This window comes from Fringilla coelebs (genome assembly GCF_963513975.1).
Source record: "Fringilla coelebs genome assembly, chromosome: Z".
Taxonomy (NCBI): domain Eukaryota; kingdom Metazoa; phylum Chordata; class Aves; order Passeriformes; family Fringillidae; genus Fringilla; species Fringilla coelebs.
In genome coordinates, this window is record NC_140031.1 from 12327858 (window position 1) to 12345053 (window position 17196).

The 17196-nt window shown below is 35.0% G+C and overlaps 1 protein-coding gene across 7 annotated transcripts in view; it reads left to right on the forward strand.

Moving 5' to 3' along the window:
- NIPBL (NIPBL cohesin loading factor) overlaps positions 1–16914 on the forward strand; it is a 151909-nt gene extending 134995 nt beyond the window's left edge. For 3 of the 7 annotated variants that reach the window (XM_084225505.1, XM_084225504.1, XM_084225503.1), the window contains 15 exons: positions 434–542; positions 1113–1249; positions 2745–2885; positions 3210–3303; positions 3414–3568; positions 3839–3929; positions 6973–7146; positions 7667–7857; positions 8610–8717; positions 10015–10215; positions 10616–10762; positions 12321–12616; positions 12906–13080; positions 13656–13841; positions 14409–16913. In XM_084225505.1, coding sequence (XP_084081631.1) covers positions 434–542; positions 1113–1249; positions 2745–2885; positions 3210–3303; positions 3414–3568; positions 3839–3929; positions 6973–7146; positions 7667–7857; positions 8610–8717; positions 10015–10215; positions 10616–10762; positions 12321–12616; positions 12906–13080; positions 13656–13841; positions 14409–14774 — 2571 coding nt within the window. In that variant the 3' untranslated portion in view covers positions 14775–16913. Of the gene's footprint in view, positions 1–433; positions 543–1112; positions 1250–2744; positions 2886–3209; positions 3304–3413; positions 3569–3838; positions 3930–6972; positions 7147–7666; positions 7858–8609; positions 8718–10014; positions 10216–10615; positions 10763–12320; positions 12617–12905; positions 13081–13655 lie in introns of all 7 variants that reach the window. The other 4 variants (XM_084225499.1, XM_084225500.1, XM_084225501.1 and 1 more) reach the window with 3 other exon arrangements.
- Positions 16915–17196: the final 282 nt, after the last annotated feature.

The window sequence follows — 17196 nt, forward strand, 5'->3', positions numbered from 1 at the left end:
AGTACCCAAACTCATGTGTAAAAAGTTTAAATAAAGTGTTGATATACAGCTATGTTAGATCCTCATTTGGTATTTTAGCTTAGTGTCAAAAATTAGTGTTTTGAATTTGCACTTTATTTCTCTAAGCATTTTCAAAATCTTCTAACTCCTGCTAGTTTCTGCATTATTTCATTAAGCATAAAGCAGCTTTCATCCCGATGCAAAAAAATAAGGAGAGCTACTATGGATTTTTATTACAGTTACTTTTTCTTTTCTTATATTGCTTTTTTACTTCCTGTAATTTTTTCTTCACCATCTAAGTTTATGGAGAATTAAATACTTTTGTAGTCTGAAATCCTTGTGTATCTGTAGTAATTGTTATAAAACCAGCATATACTCTATGCAAATTAATGCAGCTTTAACACAAAACCATTTTCTGTTTCATCTGCTGTAGCTGTTGAAGTCAGAAGAGGATGCCTCATATAAACCTGTGAAGAAAGCCTGTACTCAACTTGTTGACAATTTGGTCGAGCACATTCTTAAATATGAAGAATCTTTATCAGGTAATATTATTTAAAATTCAGCTAAAAACCTTTGATTTTTTTTTTTAATGATACTATAACAGTTGTTGAAATCACTTCATTGCAAAAAGTTACTGTTCTGGAATTCCTGTTAAAAGCTGATCGTAATAAATCATTGTTCTTAACTGATGAAATTTAAAGTACTGTAAAATAATAAAACTTCCCTAATCTTCACTAGCATAGAACTACTTTTAAAATAGCTGGTTCAAACTTCCAGATCACTAAAACCAAAACTATTATGGAAAATTGTATTTACATTAGTAGTTCTATATTTGTAATAGGAATCATTGGCTGGGCTAATCTAACATTTACAGTAAGGAGTATAAAAACTGGTGATGTCTTTGATGCATCATTGCTTCTTTTTTCAAGTCTTTTGTAGTCACATATAAATGTTAACACAGTATGTTCCCGTTTCTAATAAGAACATTCTATTTTGATCTTTAAAGAGATGCAGTGAAAGAGATACTCAAACAGTGTTTAGGCCATATGTTTTTCATTGCTTAAACAGTAGTTGGTCTTACTGTTCTTTCTGTGTTTTCTAATCTTTTCCAGATTCTGACAATAAAGGTGTGAATTCCGGTCGCTTGGTTGCTTGCATAACCACTTTGTTCTTATTCAGCAAAATAAGGCCCCAGCTAATGGTCAAACATGCCATGACCATGCAGCCATACCTGACCACTAAATGTAGTGTAAGTAGAGACAATCAGTCTTTTCCCTAGATAATTGAGCATGAAAATGAACATCTGTCTTGTATACTTGATGAAATTTGAGGTAGGAAAAGTAAATTTAAAATTGTGGAGTTTTTTCATGAGCATCATAGCTTTGGAAGTTACTACATCCTTTTGAAGATCCCTTCTAGCTTTTAAGATGTTCTCACTCACATTCGACCTCCATATTTTGCAGCCAAATGAAACTGAAACCTGTGCTGCCTCTTTCCCAGTTTTTCTCCCTTTAGGAAATAGTTTCTTAGAATTGCTTTAGTTTCTAGTCACAGTCTTAAAAGTAGTTAATGTTTAACATATGAATTTTAAGATTTAAGGATGAGGTTCCATAAGATAGAGTGATCTAATATATAGCAAATATATGAGAAGAAAAAAATCTTATTTCATCCTTTCCTAGACTTCATTTCTCATTTCTCTAGCTCTAGTGTTCTTGTATTCCCCTGTAAGACATTGTAGAGTGCTCTAACACTGTAACCCTCCCCCAGTCAGGCCTCTGAATCTTTGCAGTGGTTTCTGCCATTTTGATCTGGCCCTCTGACTGGTTAAAAGGAGCAGGACAGGACCATGCATCCATTGCTCAAGGATGATGAGCATGAGTGGGTGGCAGGGCAGGCTGAGCTGCCCAGGGCAGGCTTAAGGGGTAATTGTTACCAACTTAGGTTGTAGATACAGCCTGGCATTTTGGAGGCATCTTCCACATTCTCCAGGCACATTTATAACAAGCTCTTAGAGCTGCTTCTGAACAAACAGTATAGGAAAGACTTATCTAAATATTTACTTGTTGAAGCTCATTTAGTGGATTGCAAATGGTTTGTTTTGTATTTACACATGGTTGAGATGAATCATGGAATTACCACTGACAGCTCAAACATGTCAAATAGCTTCGTACTACATTCAGGATTTATACTATCCTGATTAGCAAGCTGGATTTGTCAAAAGTCAATTTCTAGCAGCATGTCTCTTTATTAGATGTTTTCCATAGATTCCATACAGTCATGATAATGCAAACTAGTAGTAATTTTAATTGTAATTTCCACATTTGTGCACATTATTACCTTTTGTTTAAGGTGCATTAAGTCATAGCATAAATTCATTTTGTTGCTGATACCTTGTTTTCAGTTGTTGAGTCTTCTCTAGTGTGCATCTCAGGAAGAGTTCATAGATTTCTTGTAAGACTCCAGAAAATTATCAGATTCAAAGGTTTTCAGGTCAGACACAGCCTTAATAAGAGATGTAATTCTGCTAATCCAGCCTTTTTTTCCTCAGAATGCCTGCAGTAAATAGAACCAGATTTCATAACAATATTTAATTTAATAGCAGATGTAAAGTATATAAATATTCTTTTAGATGTTTACCAAATATCTTAATTATGTTGGAGTTTTTAACTGTCAGTGCATATAGTACTGACATATAGCTTATCCACAGCCAGAAGTATTAAATACTATAAATGCTGATGTTTCAGACCCAGAATGATTTCATGGTGATCTGCAATGTTGCAAAAATCTTAGAGCTTGTAGTGCCGCTAATGGAGCACCCAAGTGAGACCTTTCTTGCCACTATTGAGGAGGACCTCATGAAACTCATCATCAAATACGGCATGACAGTAAGTTTTTAATTGCTGCTGTTCTATTGATTCCATTTCACGTGACTTTGGTTTAAAGACAGTCTTGTCTTGATTATGAAGATAACTTTTGATGAAACTTTTTGAGTCATGAAAATCAGGGTACTGGGTTTACCAGGGTTTCCACGTGGTTTTGCTGTATTTAATGAGTTCGAGTAGGTTTTCTGAGTAGTCTAGGGAGGAACATTACATTATATCTGTTGGATTGTTAATTTTAGTTCAGCATAGCTTTTTCCTGCATAACTTCACAATAATCTCAAGTTAAACTTCTAAGTAGATAATTTATTTGCTCTTTCTTGCTCCTAGGTTGTTCAGCACTGTGTGAGCTGTCTTGGGGCTGTTGTGAATAAGGTCACCCAGAACTATAAATTTGTGTGGGCCTGTTTTAATAGATACTATGGTAAGCAAAATGATAACAAGTAATTGTCACTTTATAGTTTTGAGTACAAGTCTTATCTGAGGGATACACTACAATTAAACTCTGTGATAAAAACTTTTATTTTACTGCAGGTGCACTTTCTAAGTTAAAAAATCAACACCAAGAAGACCCCAACAGTACAATACTTACTGCCAATAAACCAGCACTCCTTAGATCACTTTTCACTGTTGGAGCACTGTGTCGGCATTTTGATTTTGATCAGGAAGATTTTAAGGGCAACAGTAAGGTAAAATAACTTTCATTTATTTTCAATATCTTAGATATAATGGATGTTCCACTTAATTTTGAAAGCACATTATTCGTAGTCTACCAAAGGTATATATATTTCCATAATGCATATGGTATAGCTTTCTGGTTTTTAAATACATGATTTTGCAAGGACTGTGCAGTAAAGTTGTATTTCTCCTTTCCGTTTTCATATATATGTTTTCTATAAGAGATTAAAAACATCTGTTTCATCTTCAAATAGCTATTAATTTTGTTTTAATTTGCCCAGGTTAACATTAAGGATAAAGTCCTTGAACTGCTGATGTATTTTACAAAGCATTCAGATGAAGAAGTACAGACAAAAGCTATTATTGGTCTTGGTAAGAAATATTAATTTTTTTATTATTCTGTTCTAGTAGAAATTCATGTATATCAGTAGGAAATCACATATTTGTGTAGTCACAGTAGAGTTTGCTTAAAATCAAAACTTACAGCATATTTTGTTTGAGAACTGGTCATAGCAAAGCTGTCAAAGCGTTGCTAGTTGCATAAGTCTGCAGTAGCCTGGGTGCTTTTGACAGTGAATGCCTTTGGATGTGTGACCAAGCTGTAGAGGGCAGCAGATTTCCCAGGTAATGAAGACACTATTTCTTTTACTCCACTTGCAAGTATGCTGTAACTCCAAACCTTGCTTTCAGTCCACAAGGTGAAAAAGGATGGAAAAATTTGAAACATTTTAGGGCTAGGAGCAGGCATTCTGAAGGCGTCAAGGGAACTGCTGTTTATAGTAGCTGGATGGCCTTTGTGAGATTAGTATGGCATTTCAGTGACTTGCAGTAGAAGATGAACTGCCATTGACTTGGGGACAGAAATCATGCATCCAAGGAAATCTTGTTTGGGCAGATAGGTCTTGGTGTCTGGAAGAGCTCAATTCATGGTTATTGCTTGGTTTAAAGTAAATTGTCTCCAAGGCCTGAGAGCCTCCATTGTATGATTTAACTGTGGACAAGACTTTGCCTCTCTATGTTGCTTTTTAGGTGACTTTTCAGATATCCTACTCTAATACAGGCTAGGGGGGTTCTGAGGATAAGGATCAAGACTGTTTCTCATGGAATATGAAATGAAGATTCAATTTCAAGACAGTTGAGCAGGATTAATGGCATTGGAGTTGCCTCAGTTGCATTAGCAATGCTGTGATTCTCTGGACTACTTGCACTTTTTCTAGGCATTATGTCAATGTAGATGATTCTTACCTATAGTCCGGTCCAGTTTAATTGCACTCTACAGAATATCATGTGGAGTAGGGTCTGTATTCCTAATCATAGACATTATTACTCTGCTCATGGAGTATGTCACATTTGCCAAAAATGTTTCTAAATTATAGACTAAACTGTGATGTGTTTTGTCAGTAGTCGTTATTCAGATTTTTTTTTCTGCCTGTAAAAATATCACTGGTTTTAGTGATCTATTGATTTTGTCCAGGTGCTGATTCTGAAGATAGCTGTTGGATGTATGGAGATGTGGTAGACAGTGCAAATTTCCACTTCAGTCTGGTCACTGAGCAAAGATGTTGAACTCATTCAATGTTTGTGAGCAGCAGTACAGTGAAAAGGACTAGCAAGATAACTCAACATTTATATATGGTGAAAAGGGTCATGTGAAGAATGTACTTTCCTATCAGCCTTTCACTTTAGTAAAGACATTCAGCAGTTTTAGCCTTCGGCTCAGGTAGTGCCGCTGCTGTTGAGGGATTAGGGCTAATCCTAATGTTAATTATTATGCTTATGCTTCTCTTGCAGATGTGTACTTGAAAAACAAGTTGAGGATATTAACTTGTTAGTAAATTTAGCTAAACTTTTAAGTACCTAATAGTTAATATTTTACTCAACTAAGTTCAGTGCTTACTCTAAAGATTCTTAAGACTGAAAACAAGGGTGTGAATAGAAATGGTGTGACAGCGTCTCTGAGAATTCAGTCCTTAAAAAAACATACATCAGGTGCCTTTCTTCATCTCCTATGACAGCCTCTTATGCCTGAGAATACTGGTAGTTTAGATTTCTTAAAGTGAAGGAAGAAAAAGTTTTATGTGCTGTTACAGATACATCCACATGCTTTTCATTTTTAAAATTACCCATAAGAAATGGATTGGACTTTGCACAGAGGTGGCCAAGTTACAAACATCAATATACACTTGTTTAGAGAGCACACAATCATACTACATACACCAAAGACCACCCTAATTTCTTTTTCTTCTCTTTTCCCTTTCTCTCACCTGCTTCTCTGCTTCTTATTTTGGGACTGAAATGAGATCTGAAACACACTGGGGGCTTGCCTTGGACTTAGCCTTTACTTATACTGTCATCTTGTGTGTATGGAGCCTGTTTTAAAAACTTGACTGAATCTTCCCTCTGTTACAGCTATTCTTATATGTTGCTCTTGTGTGGTTTTATTTGCTTTCATTTCTTTCCCCCATTTTTCTCTTATATTCCTATTTTTTCTATGTGCCCATTTAAAATCTGAATTTTTGTGGTCATAGAAAATGCATTTAATGTCTGCTTTTCCTAAACAGTCTTAAAAACAATTAATTAGTTAAATGTAAATTAAATCAGCATGTTATGTTCCCCTTACAGTTTTTTTAAGATACTCCATGAGAGTTTGTCAGCAGCATTTCTAAGTCTACATACATTATCTAAAATGGTATATACTGCCAGTAATTTAGAAAAGTTTTTATTAAATACAGACTTAAGAACAGCCAATTCATTGGCAAGGGTAGGACTACAGCTAAGAACTGTTCTATAGTGTGTCTATAGTGTGTCTTCCAAAACACATAGTCTTGGGAGCACTTCAGATGATCTTCAAGTGAAGACTACCGTAGGCATATGAATAATGACAGCAAGAGGTACAAATTTTACTGTGTTCTGTTCCCTGGTGACTATTTTTTCTATTATGATTTTAAATACTCACGGTATTTATCAATTTTCCCACATTTTCTCTACATCTATATGAGTCACATTTTACAGTTGCAGCAAAATGTTTGTTTCTTGATGTATTAGAATGTCTGTATTAGAAAAATAACAGATAATTTTGGTAACATTTCTTTCTCATTCTTATGATAGCTCCTAGTCCTTGAGATGCAGGCCACTACATCTGGAACCACCTGGTTCCAGACCTGTACAACTTTCTGTGCCTGGGTCACTCCATTTTTCCATCAGAGTTGTGTTAATAGAACTGTCATGGCTCTCACAACTGCTTGTTAGCAATGGGTGATGTCCACATGGAAGTGTGATACTATTTGGACTGGAAAAAGCTATGCTGTTGGGAGGAGATAAATTTCATACCTTTCTTCTGAAGAACCTAAAAAGCAGAAATGCAATTTCTATATTAAAATAATGAGAAACCATTTCCTCTTTTCTCCACTCTTAGGATTTGCATTTATACAGCACCCAAGTTTAATGTTTGAACAAGAAGTGAAGACTCTGTACAACAGCATTCTTTCAGATAAGAACTGTTCAGTAAACTTAAAAATCCAGGTGTTAAAAAACCTCCAGACCTACTTGCAGGAGGAAGATACACGTATGCAGCAGGCAGACAGAGACTGTAAGTGCTGAGTTCTTCTGTGCTCATGAGCCTTGCAAAACCTGACTTTGTTGCATACAGTTACTATACATCTGTGCTGAGTCACTTGAAATAGTAAACAGATCAGTAGTATTGTACCCAAAGTATTTTAGAATGATTTAAAAAGAGGTATATGCATAGATGTATTATTTACTTCCAAGATGTACAAATACTGGAAGCAATCCAGAATTCATAACTGCTGTAATGATGGTAATAATATTTTTTATCAAAAAAACCTCTAAATTTAATTTGCAGATAAAAAATAATAAGTACAACATTTTAAGAAATACTTTATTAAGGAATTAAGATTTGAATTAAAATTTTGTCTATTTTTTCATGTATGTTTATACATTAGACTGTTCTGTGTTTCATGAGATCATAAACCTGTTCTAAAAGACAGCAGAAATATGTAATTATTGTGAAAGATCAGCATATATCAAGTGATGGCAAAATAAATAGTTATACTATGATGAGTATGCTATTGCTTTTGTCCTTTTTACAGGGAAAAAAGTAGCAAAACAGGAAGACCTGAAAGAAATGGGTGATATTTCCTCAGGGATGAGTAGTTCCATCATGCAGCTATATCTCAAACAGGTCCTTGAGGCTTTCTTTCATAACCAGTCCAGTGTACGCCACTTTGCTCTAAATGTCATTGCACTGACATTAAACCAAGGTCTCATCCATCCTGTTCAGGTATGATAGGCTTTTGTGGTGGGACTCTCCTTTTTATTCATGTTTTTAGAGGCTTTTGCATTTGCTACATAAATTTCTAGGTCTTCTCTTCTACCTATGTTACAGCAGTTTCTTACTGTAGCCAGAGGCCTTTACAAAAGGCATATTTTGAAATCTGCTTTATGTTGTTAGCCCACAAGATTCCAAATGCTTCATTATCTGGTTTTTGGATTAAGATGTAAAACCCAGGCAGTACCTAAAGAGCATGTAGATATGTACATTGGGGCATAATTCTGTTACAACTTTGAGGTATATGCCAAAATGTTTTCTTTGTTTAGTTCTTTACCCTGTGTCAGCTTGCTTCCACCTCAGTCCCCATATCCTCCAAGCACTATGGAATTCCACAGTTAGTATCAGATCTTCAACCATCATCTCCATCACTCTTTGCTTACATAATGTTGTGTATTAATTTTTGATGCTGCAACCATTGCACATGTTCAGTCATAAGTGGGTTTCTTTGGGTTTTTTTTTAAATGCAATTGTCTGTATTTTAAATTTACTTTAGAGTTTGAGGAAAAAGTGAAATACTACCTGAAACCTCACAACTTCATTAGAATGCTGGTGTCTTGTAGTATTTTGTTCTATTTACTTGAAGAAAGGGTAGTAAGTTGCATAGATCTTCCTATTCTAATTTCTGCAGTAGAAATAAAGAAAAAAGACTGAGAAAGAGGAGGTACAATGCCTCTGAATAACCATTTCATTTGTTTTTCAAGTGTGTGCCATACTTAATTGCTATGGGCACAGATCCAGAGCCCTCTATGCGAAATAAAGCTGACCAACAGTTGGTGGAAATAGACAAAAAATATGCTGGGTTCATTCACGTAAGTAATTCTGATTTAATATTTTGCAAAATACTGTGATGTTCTCTACTGGTTTAACACTTGAATATGCTTCGGCTCCAGAAAAAGACTATAAAGTAAAAAAATAAATAATAACACTAAGCAGTTGTTAAGATGACTCCCCTGACAAAACAGAAAGGATAATATAATTTGAAGTGTCTCTTCTAGTCCACAGTTTCCTTTAATTTATGATTCAGACTAACATTTTCCACACTGAATAGTGTTTAAAAGCCTCAATTTGATAGGAGGTAAGGACAAGTGTTTCATAATGTTTAGCAGTGATTTTCGTGTATCAGTGGACTAGAGAAGAAAACACCATGTAACAGTCAATAGAAGTCCTTAGAATATATATATTAGAGTGTGCAGGGCACCAAGGCTTTATAAATGCAGAAGCAGCATAGGAAGCTGTTTACATCTGATGAATCTTGCTGAAAAGAAAAACTAAAGGCTGTGTGAGGATGTGGAGTTGTGGCATAGTGCCAGTTCTGCTTAAGATCTGAAACGAAGCTGCAACATTCTCCATATTTTGGAAGATCCCAGTCTAGATTCTCTCTGTGTACTATGTTGTAGGAATTCACACATGTCGTTCTTTGTTTGTATCCTAGTGCATTTGGAGCATTGTACTGTTGGTGGCATGCAAACAGATAACTTATCCATTAAATGAAGGCTAGCAGCTGAAATTTGCTGTGTTAGGCAGCTAGGATTTTAGACAGTGTTTAGACACATAGACAACTTTGCTGAACAGCAGCAGAGGTAGTATGAGTACAGTTGGCTATGCAGCCTAACTAGACTAACCGTTTGTTCTGAAACTAGAGCAGGACCATTGAAGTGAGTAAAATAAACTAGAAATTATTTGATATATGAAAAAAAAAACCAAATACTAATTTTCTGTTGTTAGTCCTATTGTAGTCATATAGATTCAGTTATTGGTTTCACTACAGGGGATACCAAACATATACACATTGTAGAATATTCTGTTCATGTATGAAAACATTTCCATGATCTTGAAAATTGTTTAAATTTAAATACCTGGCTATAGAGGGTAAACAGATTAGCTGTATGCTCCTAGCAGAATTACAGTCAAAGCAGTTCACAAGACATTCTGATCTCTGTCATAGGTTCTGTTTGACAGCTCAAATCTGTTTACCATCTCAAAAGGTAGTATTGCCTCAGAGCATGTTTTTAATGTGAATTTCAGATGAGCATCCCTTTAAAAGTATTCAGTTGTACTGCTTTGGAAGCAATATTTTGAATAAAAAGAGATATATTTCCATTTCAGATGAAAGCAGTGGCTGGTATGAAGATGTCTTACCAAGTACAGCAGGCAATTAATACCTGCCCAAAAGATCCTGTGAGAGGTTTTAGACATGATGAATCATCCAGTGCACTGTGTTCACACCTCTATTCCATGATTCGAGGGAACCGTCAACACAGACGAGCCTTTCTAATTTCTTTACTCAACCTCTTTGATGATACTGCAGTAAGCACCACATTTCCTTCACTTAAAAAGAAGTTAAAACGCAGCATTAAAAGCTTAAGTTCTCCTTTTATGATGTGTTTTTATGACATAATTTTTGATAGCTTTGTCCCCAGTGTACTTTTTTTGCTTTCCAATGTAAGGTATTTATCTGTGTAATAGAATGCATGTTTCATCACTTTCTACCTTTCTATACTCAGTTTGGACTAATTAGAAATAATATATCTTTAGGTGTTACTAAATTTTGCATGTATAGAAGTTGTTTAGAGTGGTTTATGGGGGCTATATAGAATAAAATTTGTGGTCATTTGTTTTGCTCTAGATTCTTAGGAGCATTGCAGAAGTACATGAATCCAGGATATTTCTACATGTATTCATGTGTAATTTTTTCTTTAACTTCCAGAAAACAGAGGTGAATATGCTTTTGTACATAGCAGACAATCTAGCCTGTTTTCCTTACCAAACACAGGAAGAGCCACTGTTTATAATGCATCATATAGACATTACACTATCAGTTTCTGGTAGCAACCTACTACAGTCATTTAAAGAGGTATGTGCATTTATATTTCAGTGTATTTATGGTGGTGGAAACATAAGCTTCTCGATAATGTGGTCAATTTTTCAGTGAATGCAGTACCATTATTAATGTGTGAACCAGTTGCATTACTTGGCATGTAAACAATAGTCAAAAACCAAGCAACACTGTCTTTTTACCTTTATCTGGTAGACACCAATCAAAAACTCTACTTATATTGCTGCTTATGTTATTAAAAAATAAGGATGAATTTTGAGATCAAATTTATATAATTTCCCAATATGGCTGAATAACAGTTAATTGTATGCCTCTGAAAGCACATGAATCTGGAATCATTGAGGAATACTAGTTTGTTGTGGTTGTTTGTAAAATTTTACTAATAAAATCCAGTTGGCAGACTGTTCTGTTGTCAAGTAGCTGATGGCAGTTGCATTTGTGTTGCCTGAGAGATTTAAAATACATTGTTTATTGCAAGAGAGGAGTGGGCAGTATTTCTTAAGGCAGTGGTAAGAACCTGAATCATGACAGAGTACCTGTTGTTATGGCAACACACAACCGTGTAAGTGAGAGGCCTCTGCTTCTTAAACACTTCAATGTCTTCCTTTCCTGAACAGCTGTTACAGTAGAAGGTGCAAATTGTCAGGAAGCAGTTTCTAGAATGTCCAATTTGACTAATAAACACAAGTCAGAGTTGATGCCTGAAGGTTCACTGCCTGAAATGTACTGTGCTTTAAACTTTCACCCTACGAAAGTTGATTTTTAATCTGCTAGAAAGAGACAATACATTCTTCAGGTTGAGAACCAGTGTGTAGCGCCCAGCACCAAAAGGATGAGATCCTGCTTAGGTCTGTATCCTGAAAAATGTTACTATGTGCAGTAATAATGCATTTGTGGAATTAGATCTGTAGATCTACAAGTAATTGTAGAACTAATCATAAAATGGCTAGGGTTGGAAGGGACCTTAAAGATCACCGTGTTCCAATGCTGTCTTATGGGCAGGGGCACCTTCCAATAGACCAGATCGCTCAGAGCTCCCCCCAGCCTGGCCTCGAACACTGCCAGGCATAGGGCAGCTGATTATTATTAATCATTATTAATTCATTATCAATATGATCACTTTGGTCAGTAATTAGTGTCATAGAATTTTAGAGACAAGGATTTAAAACCACCTTGGACACCAAAGTACTTATGGAAATCTCCATGAGACACAGAAATTATATTCAGGTAAAAGAATAACAGAATTTTCTTCCTGATTTATTGCATTTGGCCTTCTACTGTATTTTGCTGTCACTGCTAATGAACTTCAGTCTTTTAATGACAACATAGCAGGGGAGTGCTTGTTACTTCATTTCCTTCTGTATGCACCTTGCAAGAAAATCTGGGTGTTGGATAAATTTTTCAGTATATTTTTGCCATAAATAATTTTAAGACTATCAAATTATAAATTAATAATATTCTTCAGCAAATTCTCTTTAATTTAAGGTAGTAATGATTTTGGACAGATTATTTTAGGAGCATACATGATATTACTTATCCTAATTTTGGAATGTGTGTTAACTTGTTTGTTGTGCAGTCTATGGTGAAAGACAAAAAAAAGGAAAGAAAGCCTTCATCGGAGGAGGAGACTGAGAGTGACAGTAACAGTGGTAGCGGGAGTGAGAGTGAGGAGGAAGCTTCTAAGCCTCGGAGGTTACGGAAACGAGTGGACTCTGATTCAGATTCTGATGAAGAAAATGATATAAATGCAGTGATGAAGTGTTTACCTGAAAATTCAGCTCCTTTAATTGAATTTGCTAATGTCTCCCAAGGCATATTATTACTTTTGATGCTGAAACAGCATCTAAAGAACCTCTGTGGATTCTCTGATAGGTAAGGCTATTTAGATAATAGGACACTTGTTATGAAGTGACAATTTTCCATTTGTTTAAGTTGATTGTAACTACCTATTTAAGCAATACATTTGTGTAACGGAGAAAAAAAAAATTATTACATTGAACTTCAGCTTTAAAAAATGCAATTATTTGATTTCTTACCAGGCTTTCTGTTGTGTATGGAACGATTCAAAGAGAAATACTTATATTGGAGGTTTTAAAAGATTTTTGGTCAAATTACTTTGGACTTTCCTTTAAAGGTCTTCTCTTTTGTTTTCTTTAAACAGTAAAATTCAAAAATATTCTCCATCTGAATCTGCGAAAGTTTATGATAAAGCTATAAACAGGAAGACAGGAGTGCATTTCCATCCAAAACAAACTTTGGATTTTCTGCGGAGTGATATGGCTAATTCCAAGATCACAGAAGAAGTGAAGAGGAGTATAGTAAAACAGTACTTAGATGTAAGTAAAGTTGCTTTGCAGAAAGTCTGAAATCTTTTAATACAGTATAAACTTGAAAGTACATTTCAAAATGTTAAGTTCCTGGTTACCTTTTGTGATGCATGGATCTTCCTTGCAGGATGTTTAGCAGGACTGTATTTCAAAGATTTCTAAGAAGTTTAAACTCAATGATAATTAATTTCAGCTTAAGGACATTCATTTTTATGGAATATTTTTAGTATTTTCCAATTTCTGATATCCATGGTGTATACCTCTCCCATATGACTTGTTCACTTTATTCCTGACTCTTTCCATCATGGGAACGGAGACTGTGTTTTATTAACTGTCCCTTGCCCTGCACCAATAACAGATAGAGAAGACTTGCCATTTGGAAAACTCAGGAAGAAAGCTTTTGTTTACCTACCCAAAAAAAAAAAAATCATAAAGTTAAGTTTGTAGAATACAACATAAGCTGTTCAAGTTGTCTGCTGTTTGTTTTACCCTGTTTCTTTATTTTCTACTTGTTTCTAATGTAATGTGATATAAATGTCCATGTTTAAAGTTACAAAGTGAACTGATCTTTTTTCTTTTAATAGTTCAAGCTCCTTATGGAACATTTGGATCCTGATGAAGAGGAAGAAGATGGAGAGGTGTCAGCTAGCACAAATGCTCGGAACAAAGCAATTACCTCGCTGCTTGGAGGAGGCAGCCCTAAAAACAATGCAGCTGAGACAGAGGACGATGAAAGTGATGGGGAGGATAGAGGAGGAGGCACTTCAGGGGTGAGGCGGAGGAGGAGTCAACGTATTTCGCAGCGTATTACGTAAAATGATTTTTATGTGCTTATAAATGTCAGTTTATTATATTAAATGTACACCAAGTAATGTAATCCACATGAAAAAAAAAGCATTTTGTAGATAGAGATTCTCTACTTAACCGTTTATACAACTTTTGTAGAAAGTTTAACAGAAAAGACAATAAAAAAAAAAAACCAAACTAGAAAATGAGATTTATCCCGTATAAAAAGTTATTAATTTTCCTTTGGAATGTACTGTGTGTTATCCTTTTTATTGTTGCCAAGTTTTTATGTAGCTTTATGATTCATGTGTATATATAATTTTATATATCAATAAGAGATAAAGACACGGGTACAAATTAAGAGTATGTGGTTTTACAAGGATATGTTAACCCCTTGGCGCTGGCGGTCGCGGTGCGTCTCATTGCCGGCAATGGAATGTGTGCCGGGGAATCCCAACTCCCGGCGTCAAGGGATTAAAAGCAATAAAAGCAATAATTTCACTAAAGTTCTTTTGTGTAACACTTGGTCTTTTTTCCCCCCAATGTTTTAGTCATTGAGAAGGTCAAAACGAAATTCAGACTCTACGGAGTTGGCAGCACAGATGAATGAAAGTGTTGATGTCATGGATGTCATCGCTATTTGCTGTCCAAAGTACAAAGACCGACCACAAATTGCAAGAGTAGTACAGAAAACCAGCAATGGCTTCAGTGTTCAGTGGATGGCAGGCTCCTACAGTGGCTCCTGGACTGAGGCTAAGCGCCGTGATGGCCGCAAACTGGTGCCTTGGGTAGACACTATTAAAGAGTCAGACATTATTTACAAAAAAATTGCTCTAACGAGTGCTAATAAGCTGACTAATAAAGTTGTGCAGACTTTACGATCGCTGTATGCCGCCAAGGATGGAACTTCCAGCTAATGAATTTGTACATGCAGCCAAATTTACAGGAATTGAAATAACAGAAAAACTTGAAATATCAACTTTCTGGCAAAAAAAAAAAATCAGTTAAATGAAGAGTAAGAATGGAACCTGGGACGCGGGGAAAAAAGAAGGAAATGTTTGGTAAACATTTTTGTGGGAGCTTCCTTCGCTGTTGTGCAGCAGAAACTTCTCAGTTCATTTTTACTCCCACTGTATTATAGTTTAACAAAAAAATTGTTTATATCTTGAAAAAAAAACCTTTCTGTTTAAAAAAAATAAACAAGTGAATGTTGGAAATTAGTCTGTTAATGTTCTTAATAAAGTGTTCTTGGAGTTTAACCTAGCAGCGGATGGCTTTCTTTAGCTTAGCCCAGTTTCCAGGAAAGCATTGTTTTTCCAGGCTGTAAAGTGGCAGAATCTCCTGGATATATAATTTATTCTGTTGAAGAAAAAAAAAAAAGAAAAAAAAAGAAAAAAAGCATGCAGTATCTATGACCTATCTGCAGGAGGAGTTTTTGTAAATGTAGATTTTGATGTATTAGGTCACCCTGAAATAATACAAGAAAAGGGATCCCCAGCAAATCTGGTGGAACGAATACTGCAATAAATTTTTTTACTTCTCTTTGTTACTTGTCTGTTTCCATTTGAATTTCTTATTGTAAAGATCTGTTTAAATCCATTTATATTATTTTGCAGTCTTTTATGTAAAATTTACTATATCAGTGGTTTTCAAAACAAGACATAAAATATTGTTTATACAGTTTGTATAGGCTGACTTCTGAATAATTGGTATCTTTTTATTTTTATCCCTAGAAGGGTGTAAACACAAGTTGACTCCAGGGTTTTATTGTATCCTGCAATATTTAGTATTAACTATATGATTTAGCACTGTGCCAAACACATTTTCAAGAGTACATTTTGATATAAAAAGAAACTATAGTTTATTCCTTGTATGCTTCAATTTCTTTCTAATGCTGTCCAAGTGCTAATTTATGATAGTTCAGATTTGGGGAAGGCTGAATGACTCTTCTGCTTGGGAGAACTGGCCATGTATGCATTTCTCTGGGTTAATATAGGGAGGCTTGTGTCAAGAGGAGCTAGCTACCAGTGTCAGAGTGAATGGGTATGAGTCTGGGCAATTACACTACATTCCTTCACAGGTGAATTTTTTAAGAAAATGTTTGTATACTAGACTAATTTTTTACTAATTGAAAGATGTTTTCACATTTTGTAAATTGAAAAAATGCTATTGAAATCTTCCAGAAGTATTTGCTTCAACTGCCTTGCCACAACCTTTCATAAGCAGTTTGTCTTCCTAGAGAGCAAAAACAGCAGCGTATTTGCAAACAGGAAAAAAAATCTAAGAACAGCTAAACTTTTTAGGAGTCTATTAAACCCTGGTGTCTTTTTAAATGTATTTATCGAAAACAGGTGTTCCTCAACATAGTTATTTTTCTATTACATTTTGTTTCTTTTAAAAATATAATATATTATAGGGGGCTGTTTTTGTGAAACTAACTTGCAGAATTCTAATACATTATTCAATATGTGAGGAATAGTAACAGTATTTCAAAATATTGATATGTTAAAAAAACCAAACAACCCATTAAACAAATTATTAATAACTCCTCAGAATCCAGTTAGTAAATTGTTGGGGAATGCCTTTTTGTTGTGTCACGACTGGAATTTTTCTGAACAGATATGATTTAGCAGCTCTTTGTTTGATAGTGTTGATAGTGGTCTCTTCGTCATACAAAAAGCCACGTCTTGGGCTAAGATTGGTATTGTTCAAGGAGGGAGAAGTAGAAGAAGCAGGAGTCAGTCCTCTGCAGCTCTGTAAACACGACATTTTTGTAGCAAACGATGAAAGACTATGTTTCTCAGGGCCAAGTGCAGCCTTTATACTGGCAAACTCATACTTGGATACTAGAGGGGTTATATGACATGTCAGATATTACTGATAAGCAGAGTTGAAAATACTTCACCAAGAAACTCCCAAGTGATAAACCCAAGGATTCATGCTGTTGCAGTTTAAAATTAAGTTGGCTGTTAGTAATTTCTGATGCAATTATATTAAAGCATCTTATTTTTAATAGGTAATACAAATACTTCCTTGTTCATTTCATGTGGCTTTTCCAATAGCAAAGATGGGGTGTTATTTCAGTTTGCTTGGTATTTATTGGAATAAAATTATCAGAAAGAACTTATAATTGAATAAGTTTAAAGTTGAAGTCTAAAGTTGTCTTAGTTGAGAGGATTTAGACCATTACTATACTGTATGTTATGCCAGTGGCATACATTCTCCTTGATGGGATGTGATGGTTGTTACATAATTTACAGTTATAAAGTTGATTATAGATGATTAAATAAATTGAATATGATTCTTACTAGTTAAAGAGTTGAATTTTACCCTCCTGAA